The sequence below is a fragment of the Peromyscus maniculatus genome, chromosome 22 (genome assembly GCF_049852395.1).
Source record: "Peromyscus maniculatus bairdii isolate BWxNUB_F1_BW_parent chromosome 22, HU_Pman_BW_mat_3.1, whole genome shotgun sequence".
Taxonomy (NCBI): Eukaryota; Metazoa; Chordata; class Mammalia; order Rodentia; family Cricetidae; genus Peromyscus; species Peromyscus maniculatus.
In genome coordinates this window covers 10,562,969-10,580,214 of record NC_134873.1, presented here as the reverse complement: position 1 = coordinate 10,580,214, position 17,246 = coordinate 10,562,969, and the positions used below count along the sequence as shown (strand labels likewise).

Here is a 17,246-nt window from a genome sequence, read left to right as displayed (position 1 = left end):
GTCATAAAATTTCTTGTATAATATTAGAGGGACCAGCCTTAATATTATATACCCCAGGGGCTCAGGAGAGAGAACTATGAATGGCAAGGGTTATTTGTGAAATAGAATCTCAGCACACAGAGCTCTTGGTCCAGTCATTTATTCTTCCAAATCTTCTCCTTGGTCCTCCTGTGCCCTGGGAGTCCCAGTATATATACACTTACAAGCAGTAATCTTTTGGCACTGCACAGCCAGGCTTCCAGGGTCAATGGAGAGGTGATAAGAATCACATAGAAGGGCAGTGATTGTTAATAATTTGCAACCCAAAAGGAAAGTGACTAATGGGGAAATGAATTAACTAAGAGCTAAATTCAGGCAACGTCTAAGTAGAGAGATTTAATATGCTCAACTATAATCTTAAACCTGATTGGTAGAAGATGTTAAGAATCTATAAGTTATGCCGGGCGGTGGTGGCGCACGCCTTTAATCCCAGCACTCGGGAGGCAGAGCCAGGCGAATCTCTGTGAGTTCGAGGCCAGCCTGGGCTACCAAGTGAGTTCCAGGAAAAGGCGCAAAGCTACACAGAGAAACCCTGTCTCGAAAAAACCAAAAAAAAAAAAAAAAAAAAAAAAAAAAAAAAAAAAAAAAAAAAAAAAAAGAATCTATAAGTTGCTAGGTCAATGAGAGAAAATAAAACTGTCTTCTTTTTTCCTGTGGCTCCAATCTGTCCAAGCTCTCTGCCATTTTTTTTTCTGCAAGGTGGGGGAAACTGCTTGGTTGCTAGGCAACCTGTGATTCCTCTGGTGATAGTTAAAGGAAGATCTAGAACTAGAGGTAAGATTTGAGAAAGGAGGAAATTAAGCTTAATTGGCACATCTGCCAGGCCTTCTCAAATGGGTAGTTTGGATGCTTAAGTCTGTTCCTAGAGAGTACAGAGGTATCTTTGATATGGTACTTTCCTCTATCTGGGAATGGACCTGTCCAGATGCTGCCAGTGATAAAAATTACAGGGAGGCCTGAACTGGGGTTCTGGCTGAGCATAGCTGTTAGCGCACAGGTTATCTAAATATTCTTTTAGGAGAGGGGAAATGATTCCCAATAAATGATTGAAAAGCTACAATAGCACACAAGAAACTCATAGCAGGAAATGGCTGATAATCAAAAGCCAAATATCACCAAGGCTCCTTGAGCCTCAGCTTGACCTCTCGAAGGCCCTTGGCTTCTTCCAGGTATTAGCTTTGTCATCATCAGCTGCAATCCTCCTTTGTATATTTTTGCAGCTTGTAGCATCAAACTAAAGGAAAAGGAAACGCAGGTAAGCAACCACACTTGGACTCTGTGGATGTTAAGGACAATATGGCCCTTGGGGGTGTTTTCACTTGTGTTTGAGCAGTTTGAATATGTGAACCTCAACAAGGCTGGTTTGTGACTTGGAAAATCCACTAAAATTCACTGATGCCTGTTATGTCCAAAGAAAACTGCAATTCCCAAAACTCCAAGGGCAGGCCCAGATATCCAGAAATGGGCTCAACCTGGACTTTAGGAGGATTTCTGGAAGGTAGATAGAAGTCTACATTCCTCAAAAACTTGTGAATCTCTACCCAAAGGTGTCATTTCCCTTATGACTGGCAGTAGAGAAAATGGCTGCCTGTGGTGCATATTACCATAATGAGGCCCATGCTAGCCTCCAGGCTGCTTCAGGGTCACAAGTACTTGTTATGCATTTCAAAGTCTATGCTAGTGTCCTAGGTCCTCTTCCCTCCTCCCCTACCCTAAACTCCCTCTAGTTCACAAGCATCCCTTCTCACACCTTCTCAGTCTCTTTATAAATCTCTCTCTTTGTGTCTCTCTCTCCTCCTGTCTCCATGTTCCTTCCTCTCCCTCTCTCTGTCTCCTCCTCTGTTTCTTTCTCTCTCTCTCTGCCTCTCTGAGCTGTTTCTGTTTCTATCATTAGCCAGGTCCACTTGGCTGGCTATGTTCAGCCAACATCTCCTTCTGCTTTGGACTTTCCAGATCACTCTAACTGTTCTATCTCTGGTGTCTAAATAAAATCCTTCCCCTTAAACATATCACTGAGAGGTCAGGTGATCAGTTTGTACAATACCAAGAAACAGCTTAAAATATTTGCATAATGCATTTTGATGGGAAAATATTTCATACGTACACAGAATTTTATATATCCTGTGTCTTCTTTCGGAAAATATTTAAGTTAACAATGTCTACTTTTTGTAAAATCTTCCTGATAGATTGTCACTTGTTGTGTTTTTCTTTCAGAGAATTAATAATCAGCTTCAGCAGCAACTAAAAAGAAAAGAAAGGACTATCAGTTGCATCATCAAGAACATCACTGGTGACATCATCAGGATCAGCAGTAGCAGTGGCATCATCAGTAGAATCTTATGGAGTGACATTAGTATCATTGTGTTTGAGAAGGTGTGAGAATGTGGAGCCTCATTTTGTTGGTTCTATTCTCAGATGTTGCTTCTTCTGAAATATTTGTTTCCAAGAAGATGCTATACTCATAAGTCACAGAGTATGCACACAGAAAAATAGAAACTAACATTTAACAGTTATATTTCTCTGCTTAGCCATTCAGAAAACACAAGTTTCACATTAGGAGTGAAAGTAATTCCCTCGTTCCAGAATAGGAGACAACTGTGAACCTACCAGCTTTACTTGGGCACTTTTGTTGGACTAAACTGTTATTTTTATGTGATATATTTTCAATATTATTGGAAAAAAATGAATCAATTCTTTTCTGGTGCTAGAAAATGCCTAAAAGTTCTATATAAAGCATGGAATTTCTTAATCATATATACTAGTGCCAAAAAGAATTAAATTTCTAGTACAAAACTCTTCATCTATTTTAAACCATTTCTGGGGTCTCACTTACCTTGTCCAATGTTTTGATTCCTGGGATCTCTTGAATGATTTCGTCTGTGGAATACTTGATTGATTAAGTGTCATATCCTGGCACTCTAATACTGCCAGGAACCACATTACTGATGATATCAGGAGCAGCAGCATGTCTTCTGCCAGAGGAGGAATAGATTTAATAGAGATGTTCACTGTATAGCTGGTGTGGTCAGCTGTATTTACAGAATCAAAAATTTTGTTGCTAACCTGTGTAGGTTCTGGAGTGTCACATGGGACATGAACGAGAGAAGATTCCTGATCAGTAGTGAATCTACTACACTTGTGTTCTGCTCTAAGACAAGCTTCAAGAACTGGGCCAGTGTTTGAAAAGGGTCCATGGTGTCACTAGTGTGGTGACCAGGAGCAGGCTCAAGGTCAGCATATGGTCTCCCCATTGCATGCCCAGTGCAAATATCTAAAGTAATTATGGGATCCAGAACAGTATCCTGGGCTGAACGCGCATCATTTTTGTGACCAACAGGGTCAACTCCATCTCCATCGCATGTAGATGTTAAATGGACACAAGGCTGGAGAATAGTAATATGAGGATCACAGGGTATAAGAAGTAAAACTTTTGCCTTCTTTTCAACCTTTAAGAAAAATTTGAGACGTTAGTTTTCATTAACAATTTCACTGATTTTATTCATTTTAAGACTGATCTGTTAATGTCAGGGTCTTGTTTTATAGCCCCCAAATGTTTCTTTTCTCAGTCTAATTTTATCACAACAGCCATTGATATCCAGTAACTTCTGTTTCCTTTCTGTTTGAGTAAAAGGCTCAGAGTTTTGAGAAATCTTAAAAGGGGATCTGCTCAGCTTTATGCCTTCTTTTCTTCTGCTCTTTATTACCTGACACTGTCATTCTCTGTATAATGGGAAGTTGTAAAAAGAAAAGGACAAGATGTGTCCTTTCCTGTCTGTATGACTGGGATTTTGCATTCTGGCCAGATTAAGAAGATGTGACAATGAGGAGCTTTGGGAACAAAAGGAACCTCTCTCTTCTGCACTGCATTAATGCTTTCCCCATGACCTCTCACAATTGCCCATTAGGTTCCTGGGACAGCAGAACAGTGAGGGTGATTTTGAAATGCATGAGCAAAATGTGTCACTACCCACAGCAGAGGGGAGCTGTGGAGCTGCAAGTTAGGATTCTGGGAGATGCCTTCCAAGTTCTTACTCCTTAACTATGGCTATTGTTATACATGGAGGATAGCTATAATGGCCTGCCCCAGCACCTCTCTGGAGGCTTGAGTGAGAACAGCCCCCATGGGCTCATATATTTGAATGCTTGGCTGCCAGTTGGTGGAACTATCTGGGGGAGGATTAGGAGGTGTGGCCTTTTCAGAGGATTTGTATCATTGTTGGTTCATCTGTAGGTTTCAGAAGACTTGTGCTTTTTCCAGGGAGCTCTCTGTTTCTTGTGTGAGTCAGGTGTAGCTCTCAGCTGCTGCTCCAGCACCATGCCTGCCTGACTGAACTATGGTGGTGATGGAACTGTATGCATCCCATTGGGACCATAAGCCTCACTCCAAACAAACCTTTCCTTCTAGGAGTTGCCTTGGGCATGGCAATAGAAAGTAATAGAACCTTCATCTAATTACAGTATGAGTGACATGAACAAAGCCTCAAGGATACATTGGAGGCACTGAAGGGGTGTTACCCAGAGGATTATGCCAAAAACAGGTGAAGCAATTCCATAATGTTGGCTTAGATAGCATACAAAGAAGACCAGTTGATTTAATCAGGTACATTTAGGAAGTATGAGTTTTGAAAATGTATTCGATGCTGCTTGGCAGATGGAAAACCTCACTGACTTTTATTCCACAACATATAATGACTCCAGGTCTTTGTCATTCATGACATCTCATTGACACTCCTAATTTAGCAGTCTACTTTTACCTTTTGGTATCAGGGTTGAGGAGGTATGTGCTACTTATGTGAAAAACTCACACATTCGAAAACATACCCAGCATCATCAATATAACACAGAGATGATTAAAGCTTCAGAAGCATTGTTGGTCAAAGAAAAAAAGATAAGGGAGTATACATCTCACATGTGTGTCTAAATTCTTCAAATGAATCACGTGAAAATGTTCAGTTCAGTGGTTTCATTGAGAATGACAACTTGGACCCATGAAAGCATGTGATACTTGTCAGACTTAGACACATCTTTTTTTTTTTCTAATTTATTTATTTTTATTTTATTTGCATTGGTGCTTTTGCCTGCATGTATGTCTATGTGAAGGTTCAGATCTTGGAGTTACAGACAGTTGTGAGCTGCCATGTGGGTGCTGGGAACTGAATCCGTGTCCTCTGGAGGAGCAGTAAGTGCTCTTTACTGCTGAGCCAACTCTCAAGCCACCCAGACACATTTTCACATGTCACATGTTTCACTCATTGCTTCTTCCTCATTAACTAAGTATGCTTAAGCCAGGTATAAAAAGGGAATGCATAGGCCACATGGTACAAGGATAGTTTTCTGGGACACACGCCACAAGAAAAAAACAGAAACACTGAAAATGAGTGAGAAGACCCTAAGGATATTTTCCTGAACTGTTAGTTTTACAACAGGAGTATTAATGAATGTATACAGACCATTTATTTACCAAAGTAGATAATTTCACATGATTCTAAAAATTATTTACAAATTGGGAGTGTGTGTAGCCTTGTGTGCATACAGTTCTATGCTTGTTTGTGCAATACTAGTGTGTGTGTGTGTGTGTGTGTGTGTGTGTGTGTGTGAGCATGTGCGTGTGTACATATGTGAAGGCCAAAGTAAAACCCTACAGGAGGGGGTCTCCCCTTTATTAGGTGAGACAGGGTCTTTTACTGTTTCTGCTGATTGTGTGTTACACTCTGGCTGGCTTATAGGATTCACAGTTGTTCTACTTTCAGCCTCCAATATGGATAGAGGTGTGCTGGGATTGTGTACGTGAGATGCTTGCTGTTAGTTATGGATGGGAACCAAGGTACTTAGGCTAGCAAGGGAAGTACACAGCTGGTGATGAAGTGAGTGTGTATTTTTTCTTGTGTGTATTAGTGTAAAATATTTTCAGTGAAAGTATAAGTGAAAGAGCTAAGCTGATAAAGGCCTAATATAATATCACATACACATTGAGACAGTGGTTGTCAACCGGAGGGTAGTGACCCGTTTGGGAATCATAGGACTCACCTTCAGAAAGGTCACCTAAGATCTCTTCAATACACACATACTGTCAATATGACACATAACACTAGGATAATAACAGTTATGAAGTAGCAAGGAAAATAATTTTATGTGCAGGGTCACCACAACAAGAGGAAGCGCATCAGATGGTCACAACCTAAGGAAGGTTGAGAACTAGTGCCTTAGAAGGTAATTACCTTGTGTGTTCCCAGAAGTGAGAGTATGAAGGAGGTGAAGGAATGTTCCAGGCTGGGGTCCTCTTCTCTGACACTATGTGCAATACTGCAGACAAAGGAACACAGAGACATCGTTCCTCTCACAAGCAAATATGTTTCATTTCAAATTAGTGGGAATTACTAGTAAATATATATTTTTTCTTTGCAGCTATCAGTTATTACCTTGACAAGAAAAGACAGGTCCATTGCACTTTTGATCTCCTTTAAAGTCATGATTGCACTACTAGAGAAAAGATGTTTTTCACTTTTCAGCAATGGAAAGGTAGAGGATATACTTTCTTGGTTTGGAAATTATTTTCTTGTTGTGTATGTGAAGTGTGTGTTGGCCCCAAACCTTTACTTGTTTGTTTTTCTAAAGAAGCCGTTTTCTGAAACAAAACAGGTTGTCCTGTGTTCCTTTAAACTGTGTATACCAATATTAAAAACAGACTTGGACAAAAGTGTATTACACTGAACAGTTTCATTGAGACAGCTTGAGCTTTGGCATGTGACAGGTGGATCGGAGTTTCATTGCTGGAAGTACAATGGGGATGATGTTGAATGATATTTCCCTGGGTTTAGCTTCAACATGTGGGTTGTAGTGAAGCAGTGTGCCCCCAATTGTGTTTTCTGGGGTAGATCCCAGGTAATTATGCTTGGAAGCAAAGTAATCTGCTTGCACTGGAGTGCTTGTGTGTGGTTTCATTTTCGTTTGTTTGTTTTCTTTTATTGGTGTCTTGGCATGTGTGTGTGTATATTAATGCTAATATATTTACAGTCAAAGCATACAGTGGAGGGCCACTGAGAGGGCTAATCTGATAAAGGCACTTGCCAGCATGACTGACAAGTCCAATTTCATCCCTGAGACTGAAATGGTGAGAGGAGAGAACTGACTCCTCTAAATTATCCTTGGACCTCCACACTTCTGCTGTGGTGCACATGGTTCTTGCCTTCCCCAATGCACCAAATAAATTAAGACAGGGTGTCCTTGAACTCACAGAGACCAGCCTGCCTCTACATCATGAGTGCAGGGAGTAGAGGAGTGTACCAACATGCCCAGCCTCCTATTCATGTTCTTCCTGCCTATAAGTTTTTGCTTTTCAATGTGTCAAACTGGCAGGCCAATGAGGCCTAGGGTCCCTGAAGTTAGCAAACACCCTGAGGCTGGCTAATTATTTCTACTAACGATATCTTGGCCTATGCTTATGGTCATGTGCATAAGAAACATATTCTTTCTATGGTTTGAAAAGATGACTCAGCAGTGTATACCACTTTTTGCTCTCACAGAGGACCTGGGTTTGATTCACAGCATCCAACAGAGGAAAAACAGGCTGGCTAGAGAGACACACCCTGACACTGGAGCCTAGAATTAGGGAAGGATGGCTTAGATAAAGCCAATGAGAGAAACACAGTTCATCTCAGACAGAGCCATCTCTGCCTCTGTCCAACTGACTTGTGAAATCAACCAATCACAGAGCAGGACAACAGAATCCTGGCCCTAGGGCCCAGGACCAGGGAAAGAAACACAGCCTGTGTTTGGGACCTGAGCCAGAGAAATGAACCAAGGAAACATGCCCTGATTCTGAAACCAGTACCAAAGAAACACTCTTGGCCCCTAGAATCAGAGTCAGTGAATGAAATGTGCCCTGGCCTTAGAGGTAGTGACAGAAAGCTAAGTAAGGTCAGTGAGAGAAACACAGTTTGGCCCTGAAATCAGGGCCATCTCTGCCCATTGCTCACAATACTGGCCAATCCCTGGGCAGAAAATAAACTAACCAATCACAGTTGACTCCGGCCCCTAGACATCCTACATAAACCACCCTTCCCGTCAGGTCAGTTGTGAGCTGTTCTCTCCACCCTGGTGGAGGCAGCTACTCTCCTGGACTCCTCCTTCCCAAATAAATCTCTTTCTCAAAAGTTTTGTGTGAAGACCTTCATTGACTGGTGCACAGAAGAACCTTGCTAAGATGTCCCATAGTGGACTGAGCAAGGGGGAACTGAACAGAAGAACCTTGCTGGGACATCCCATAGTGGACTGAGCGAGAGCTGTTAACACTTAACCTGAGATTGTAGCTCTCCAGGAGAGGAGCAGGATTGCTGGGTCCTGCGGGGAGACCATCCCCCATCATACCAGGTATATCCTGACTTTCCTGAAGAATCAGGATACCCTGACTTTCCTGAAGAGTCAGGATACCCTTCCTTGCTTCAGCAGTTCCAGGCCTGACTCTCCTGAGAGGTCAGAAATATTTCCTTTGAAGGTTGGGCTGTTTCTTTGCAGTCCCAGCCATCAGAGCTGTGCTAAACAGCTTCAGGTGTCTGGGACACCTTCAGGGCAGAGCTCTTGTTCTAAGTAGCTCGAGGTGTCCAGCATACCTTGCCCTCTATGACTGAACTGTTTGCAGTTCATCACAGCTGTGCTAAACACCTTCAAGTGTCCAGGACACATTCAGGGCAGAGTTCTTGTTCTAAGTAGCTCCAGGTGTCTGGGATACCTCAACCTGCAATGCTGAACTGTCTCCAGTTCAGCCATTACTGCTGTGCTGAATAGCCTCAGTTGTCCAGGACACCTTCGGAGCAGAGCTCTTGTTCTAAGTAACTCCAGGTATCAGGAAATCCTCCCCGTCTAGGGCTGAACTGTCTCCTTGCAGTTTCAGCCATCAGTTTGCTAACATTTTAGTGCTGAAACCTGGGACACCAAACCCAGAGTTTTTGCAGTTTACTTACACCCACATCTTGGCTGACAACCATCTGGAACTGCAACTCCTGGGGATCCAAAGCCCTCTTGGATGTCTGTGGCCAGCCCACACACAAGGTACACAGAAAGAATGCATGCAAAACATTTAAACACCTAAAATAATCAATTGAAGACATACAAGTAAGTTAGGTACATTCCTGTTGACATTAGCTACTGCATGATTCTCTAATATTTATTTTCTGCATTTGTATATGTTCTTGTCTCTCTGATGCAAGTAGCTCCCTTTCTGATTTTTGTCTGCATAGTCTAATTTACTATCACATACCCATGTAAACAGTGGTTCTCACCCTGTGGGTAGTGACCCATTTGGGAATCCTAGGACTGTCTTTCACAGAGGTAACCAAACACCTTCTGAAAATATAGATATTGACATTATAATTCATAACACTTGCAAAATTACAGTTATGAAGTAGCAAGGAAAATAATTTTATGTGCAGGGTCACCACAACATGAGGAAGTGCATCAGATAGTCACAGCTTGAGGAAGGTTGAGAACTAATGCCTTAGAGGGTGATTAGCTTGTGGGTTCCCAGAAGTGAGGGTATGAAGGATGTGAAGGAATGTTCCAGGCTGGGTTCCTCTTCTCTGACACTATTTGCAATACTGCAGACATAGGAACACAGAGGCATCGTTCCTCTCACAAGGAAATATGTTACATGTCAAATTAGTGGGAATTACCAGTAAATATATTTCTTTTCTTTTGCAGCTATCAGTTATTACTTCCTCACAAGAAGACAGGTTCATCGCACTTTTGATCTTCTTTAAAGTGGAGATCTCAGTATCCAGGAGAAAAGCTGTGTTTCACTTTCCTGCAATGGAAAGTTAGAGGATGAACTTTATTGGTTTTGGAAATTAATTCCTAGGTTTGGTATGTATGTGAAGTGTGTGTGGGCCCCAAACCATTATTTGTTTGATTTTCAAATGAAGATGTCTTCTCAAACAAAATAGGCTGTGCTGTGTTCCTTTAAATGTGTATACCAAGATTAAAAACAGACTTGGAGAAAAGGGTTTTACTCTGAAGAGTTTCATTGAGACTGCTTGAGCTTTGGCATATGATATGTGGATCTGAGTGTCATTGGTGGAAGTACAATGGGGATGATGTTTAATGATCTTTCCCTGAGTTTTGCTTCAACATGTGTGTTGCAGTCAAGCAGTTTGCTGGCAATTGTGTTTTCTGGGGTGGATCCCAGGTCATTATGCCTGCAGGCAGAGTGATCTGTTGGCACTGAAGTGTTTGTGTTTGGTTTCAATATTTTTTGTTTGTTTTCTTTTTGGTGTGTGGTCATGTATGTGTGTGTGTGTCTGTATATTAATACTAATATATTTTCCGTCAAAGCATACATCGGAGGGCCACTGAGAGGGCTAATCTGATAAAGGCACTTGCCAGCATGACTGACAACTCCAATTTGAACCCTGAGGAAATGGTGAGAGGAGAGAAACAACTCCTATAAATTATCCTTGGATCTCCACACTTCTGCTGTGGCACCCATGTTTCTTGCCTTCCCCCATGCACCAAATCAATTGAGACCGGGTGTCCTTGAAACCAAAGTCCAGCTTGCCTCTGCTTCATGAGTGCAGGGATTTAGAGGAGTGCACCAACATGTCCAGCCTCCTATTCATGTTCTTCCTTGTATAAGTTCTCTGCATTTCAGTGTGTCAAACTGGCAGGCTAATGAGACCTAGGCTCCAGGATATCAGCAAAGACCGTGGGGCTGGCTAATAATTTCTACTAATGATATCATGGCCTTTGCTTATGATCATGTGCATAACAAACATATTCATTCTGGGGTCTGGAAAGATGACTCAGCAGTGTATACCACTTTTTGCTCTGGTAGAGGACCAGGGTTTGATTCACAGGACCCACATCTTGGCTGACAACCATATGGAACTGCAATTCCAGGGGACTCAAAGCCCTCTTGGATGTCTGTGGCCTTCCCAAACACAAGCTACACAGAAAGAATGCATGCAAAACATTTAAACAACTAAAATAAGTCAATTTAAAACATACAAGTATGTTGGGGACATTCATGTTGATATTAGATACTCCATGAGTATGCTATCTGGTAATCACATTTAATTGTCATGATTGCTCAAAAGCAATTAAAGCAGAATGAGTAATTAAAGAGACAATGTAATTTTCAAAAACTATGCTGAACACAGCATTTTAAAGGAAAATATATAAGAAACAATGAAAAGACTGAAATGATTACAAATTTCACTGTTAAAAATAATAAAGTTAAAACTTTTCAGAGTAAAAACATTAATATGGTTTCCTTAACTAGTCGACAATCCATAATCAAATCAGATTATGGGAAATTGAGTCCTGATGCACACTGTTCTTTTTGTTTGGTTGGAACAGTCCCTTTTCCAGCTCACACTCACTGTGGGTCTCTGAGTTGAAGCCAATCTTCCTCCTATCATTTTAGTGTTCCTTACTTAAGCAACTGTCACTCTCAAGAACAGCACCAAGATTGTTAAAAAAGAAGAAACAGTACCTATTGGACTCAACCTCTGAATGTGTATTTGCATCGTTCTGCATTAAAAACTGTGCATCTGGTATTTTTCTTCAAATAAGGCAAGTGTATATGATGTCAACCCACAGTGTAAAGAAAAAAATTACACTTTATAAATCTACATGCTTCTCAACTGAAAATTAATCACAGACTCTGTAAACAATGAGTCACAAAGGACAGATTTTCTCCATCCCTTGCTGCAGGTTCACACACACACAGCTGAACCCTTCCTTTTGACAAACCACTGCCCTCTCCAACATTGCCTGTGAGCACAACTCCTCTCCAGAACTCTCCACAAACACTCACTGGTTCCAGGCTTCTTAGCTCCATGGAGATGTGCCTCCATTGGCCCAACCCTATCTCGTGGCATCTAGGTTTGGTGTGCCATTGTTCAATGAGTGAGCTCAAGTGGCCCCTCTGGAGCAGTTTCTCAGTCTGTTTTTCCAAACTATTTCTTCCCTAAACTGAGAATTATTATCTCACAGCCTGAATAGCATTCCCTAAGTTCATAGAAAATTTGAACAAGTTAAATTAAAAAAAAAATGTCTTCTTGGTAGGTTTTTTTCAATGATCAAATTTGCCTGTGTGCCTGTGGCCTTTTTAATTTTCCACTCCAGCCTTATCTCTGAGAGACAAACCACATCAGTAACTTCTTAATTTCAACAGAAATCTGTTAATTCTACAGACATTTAACTTTAAAATTAATTTATTTTTATTGTTTGTGTGTATGTGAAGTGTGGCAGGGGGCAAATCTTTTATTTAAATTTAAAATTAAGCCCGATTCTGAAACAAAGTAGGCTGCACTGTGTTCCTTTAAACTATGTATAAAAATGTAAAAAACATATTTGGAGAAAAATGTTTTACTCTGACCAGATTCGTTGAGACTACTTGAGCTTTGGAATGTGATAGGTGGATCTGAGTGTCATTGTTGGAAGTACATTGGGAATGACATTGAATGAGCTTTACCTCAGTTTTTGCTTCAATATCTGCATTGTAGTCCATCAGTTTTCTGGCAATTGTGTTGTTTCTGGAAATGGCATGGTGCAGGGCTGTATTCCCACTTAAATCCCTCAGGTGGGGATTAGCACCCTGAATCAGTAATATAGTTATGAATTCTTCATTGTCCCTCTGTGTGGCCTGTTGGTATTGTATAAAGAAAGAGATCTTCAATTCAAGAAAGTCAAGATAAATATTTCTAAAATTGCATTGAATAGTTACACTTAGATCAGAGAAATTGCTTAGGATATGAATATTTTCCCTCTCTTTTTGAGACAGGGTCTTCTTAAGTACCCCAGTCTTGCCTAAATTCATAATCTCCCCACCAAAGCTTTCCAAGTGATAGAAATTCAGGAGTGTGCCAATACACCTAGATATTAAAGCATCTCATCAGTACTAGTTGGTTGCTGTTATAGTGAGGGAGGTTGCTTGTTCATTTGTTTTGCTAACTTGACACAGGCTGAAGATCCCTGGAAAGAGGGATCCTCACTTGAGGAATTGCCTCTATCAGACTGGGCTGTGGGAAAGTCTGTGGAGCATTTTCTTGATTGAGGTTGATGTGGGAGGGCACCTCTTCCTAGAGGTGGTTGCACAGCTTGGCAGGTAGTCCAGTTTAGTATTAGAAAGCTGCAAGCCTTGGAAAAAGCCATGGAAGAGCAGCATTGCCCCCATGATCTCTGCTTCAGTTCCTGCCTCTGGTTCCTGATTTGAGCTCCTGCCCTGGTTTCCCTTCATGATGGACTGTGATGTGGAATTGGGCACCAAATAAACATTTTTTTTCCCCCCGAGTTGGTTTTGGTCAGTGTTTTATCATAGCAACAAAAAAATCAAACAAGGACAAGATCTAATCCAATTCATACCAAAACTGCTGTCCAATAGCTACCTTAATCAAGGGTGTGCAGCTTTCATCATCCTGGACATCAATAGAGGCCTTTTGGATACTAACAATTCTACCACGTCTGGATGATTATGTGCACAGGCATAATGGAATGATGTCTAAAAATTGAAAGGACATTTTAGGAAATTACAATTTACAATATAGAGGCACATTCAAGTGTAAATACTAGATAGCAAAATTCATTTCCTTCTGATGTAAGAGAAGTAACTGGAATTTTATTATTTACTTATTTCTCTACTCAAGTGTTCATTTGCTGTGCTAGGGATATAGGGCATGGCCGATCCATTTAAGGTAAGTGCTCTATCACAAGTTTCAGTCTTCCTCAGAGCAGCCTGTCTGAATAACAGAACACCTAACAGACTGAATTCAGCTTGGATTTAAATCGTACTCTAATTGCTGTTATAAACTAGTTATATATTATATATAGTAGTATTCAGTAGGTAGGATTGTATGCCAGTGCCACTGTGCCTACCTTATTCTTTATATCACATATTAGCATCACTGACATCTCTGCCACTTATAATTCATGATATTTTATGACTATAATTGGCAATATTATATGTTATATATTAGGCTTCCTATGCACTCCATAACTCAATTTCCCCATGCACAGGATGGGGATTCAACACTGTAGCTATCTTACATTGTCCTACTGTGATGCTTCAATTCACATCTTCAAGAGCATGGACAAGTGCTTCCAGCACCTGACATTCAGTGTTTGGTGGATACAATAATGATTAGTCTTCCCACTGATAACAAACACAATATTTCAATGAAGAGAAATAACAGAATTCTACCTACTCTGAAGACACAATTTTTTTATTCAAATATGTTTACAATATTTTAAAACTATATTCCCCAAGATGGCCTTGAACTTGGTAATCCTCCCAGTAGGCAGGATTGCAGGTCAGTGCCACTGTGCCTACCTTACTCTTTATTTCACATTTTAGCATTGCTAAAATCTCTGCCATGATATTTTATGACTACAATTGGCAATATTTTTAACTTTGCTGCTATACAAAATAAAAGGTTATCATGCAGTCCACTGTGCCTTATATACAATGAAATATGATACAATCCACAGGCCCATGGCAATTCTACATTTCACTTGTATCTATGTAAATTTTAGCTATTAACACTATGAAAGGCAAACAAGTTGAAAATAGCAGTAACAACAAAAAAATCTAAATCCTCAGTCATTGATACTTTGATTTTTTTCATTTCTCAATGCCCAAAAGTAATATTTCTATATTTGCTGCCAACAGGGACACAGCCTAGTCCTCAGACATTAGACAGAGTGTCCCTGATAATCCATACACCATGGTAGCAAAGCAGGCCATAGTGCTTTGCCTTAAACCCTCCAATGTGTCCATCACACCAAAATTGGGCAAATATCTCTATAAGGAGATAATCCACTGCATCATAGCTCCCTTGCTTTGATTTTCAAAAAGCTTTAAGCCAAAAGAAAATCAGGATTCAAATGAACATGGGTCTTTGTATTCAATATTTAAATTTATAGAATGTAAGGAGGGTGAATGGGCAGATAAAAATAAACATTTTAAGAATGAGAGGGTCTTGAGAGATAGTAGAATGTGTATGCTGTATAGGAGATATCTAAGTTCCATGTGGGGAATAAATGGATTGACAGAATGGATAAATACAGTTGGAAAATTTAGTGTTTTTAAAGAATGTGTTTTGTTAAGCAAAGAATATTTTGAAAATATAATTTATTGTTCTATTATTTGTATAATGCTCTCATTTAGAAGACTAAGTAATCACTCAGAACTACAGAGATTATCAAGAAGCATATGGGCTATGGAAAATCTACTGTTAAGTGTCTCTGGTTCCCCTTTAGAACATAGTGTGAAATAAGAAACAGAAAAGAAGGGCTGGGGTGATTGGAAGAGCTCAGTTGGTAAAGTACTTGCCAGGCAAGCCTGAGGGCCTGATTTCAGAACCCCCAGCACCTTGAAAATCTAGTGCTGGGGATGTGGATACAGGAGGATCCCCAAAGCCTGCTTGCCTGCAAGTCTAGCTGAATGAGCATACTGCAAGACAATAAATCACACCTAGTGGGTATTTGGGTGAGAGAACCTGCCTCAAAAAATGAGGTGTAGGGATCACAAGGTGGTTCATCAGGTGGTGGGACCTGCCAGCAGACCTGATGGCCTGAGTTCAACCCCCAGAACCCACAATATAGCAGAATACAACTCTCAAATATAGCTTTCTTCTGACCTTCACATACTCACCTGCAGGTGTGTGGGATATATGTGCACACACACATACCACTCTGTTAATGAGATGAAAAGCAACTGAGGAAGATAATGTCAACCTATAGCCTTCACATATGTACCAACACACATACAACATGTACTCAAAGGAGTGGGGGTCAGAGTCATAGTTCCAACTGAAAATTTCCTTATATGATCTCTCAGCAAACAGGGATCCCACTAATGTAAGATTTCTTAGTGATTCTTTGGGGGGCGGCTTAAAGTTGACATTTTATGTAAAAATTTATCTCATGTTACAATTTTCTGTGTTGTATATAACATAGTATTAAAAAATATCCATTAAGGGCTGGAGAGACGGCTTTGTGTTTAAAACTCTAGTTTTGCTTGTAGAGGACCTGGGTTTGATTTCTAGCACTGACAACTGTACGTAACTCCCGTTCCAGGGGATCCAACACGTTCTTTTGCACGTGGTGCACTGGAAATACATGAAGGCAAAACACTCATCTACATAAATCTAAAAAAAATTTTAAGTATACGCATAAAAATAAAATGTATGTAGTTTCATCAGCTAAATCACTTTAAAGCACCCAATAAAGTGCTCTAAAAGAGACAATGTAAAAGGATTTGTAAACTAACTGAAGTTCTTTGTTTTGCTTCTCTTAAAAAAGGCCTAGGAGCTGCCCTTCCAAGTTGGGCAGGTCCCAGATGCCTGGAAGCCTAAAGCAGGCACAAACCCCACTGGGCTCAGTGAAAGAAGAGCCTAAGCATGACCTCTCCCCTCCCTCAGGTTACAGTCCTGGAAGGTGTGTTTCTCCTTAGTTGCCCTGACTGTCACCAACAGTTCCTGTCCCTGCTGGCCCTCTCCCCTCCCCAGGTCCCATTACCTGCGCCTTGTGTACTGGCCATTCACGCGGTATCCATGGCAGTTGATCAGTCGTTCTATTGAAGCCAAGACCCCCGCGCTGGCCGCCCTTTGTACCTTCCCCACTGGGTCATACTCGATCAAGTAGAGGGGAAATTTGCGTCGTCGTCACAGGCAGATGTACCAGCGAGCCCGCTTTGGGGCTTGAATACTAAGGGCATCTGGGTTGATGTCTTCCTGCATGTTCAGCCCTAAGGCTGTGCAGGCTCTCCCTGCCTCCCCTCCCCCGCCCCCACCTACCCGCACCCTCCCAAACCCTACAGAAAAAATAGAACACTGGTAGACTAAAAATTTAAAACATTGCTAAATTCTTGCCACTGACACACAGGACCATCCTGCTAGCGCAGATCCTTGGTTCAGTGTGTCCTTCACAACACAGCTACTCTGGCACACAATGCTGCTCAGCAACTGTGAACCCCGTGCGCGTGCTCTGCGCATGCCCATGTCAGACTCCAGTAACGAAAGCTTACCATGCTCAGAGCATGCGCAAAGCACTGTCAACTGGAATTTTGTAGTAGAGCTACCTGCAGGACCTCCAAAGCAAAACACTGGGGGAGTTGGTTGGTGGGTCAGGTACTTACAGTCTTGCAGCCATGAGAAAATACCTCCCTAAGACTGGCCTGATGGAGATAGAAAAAAAAATTCATCCTGAGTGGG

General features: G+C 41.1%; 1 protein-coding gene across 8 annotated transcripts; it reads right to left on the bottom strand.

The window, feature by feature from the left end:
- Positions 1-641: 641 nt before the first annotated feature.
- LOC143270060 (uncharacterized) lies at positions 642-17,011 on the bottom strand. 8 transcript variants are annotated; one of them, XR_013046937.1, is made up of 10 exons: positions 16,552-17,007; positions 13,422-13,534; positions 12,509-12,679; positions 9,708-9,838; positions 9,000-9,123; positions 6,258-6,342; positions 3,103-3,485; positions 2,873-3,011; positions 2,144-2,280; positions 642-1,273 (listed from the first exon to the last, which is right to left on the bottom strand). XR_013046937.1 is itself a non-coding variant. In XM_076558660.1 (10 exons), the coding sequence occupies exons 5-8, from the start codon at positions 9,005-9,007 to the stop codon at positions 2,936-2,938; spliced, it is 552 nt and encodes a 183-aa protein (XP_076414775.1). In that variant the 5' UTR covers positions 9,008-9,065; positions 9,708-9,838; positions 12,509-12,679; positions 13,422-13,534; positions 16,552-17,010; the 3' UTR covers positions 642-1,273; positions 2,144-2,280; positions 2,873-2,935. The 8 variants fall into 8 exon arrangements, 2 of the variants coding, with proteins under 2 accessions (XP_076414775.1, XP_076414776.1); XM_076558660.1 differs by having other exon boundaries at positions 9,000-9,065; positions 16,552-17,010; XR_013046938.1 differs by lacking the exon at positions 3,103-3,485 and having other exon boundaries at positions 6,459-9,123; positions 16,552-17,010.
- Positions 17,012-17,246: the final 235 nt, after the last annotated feature.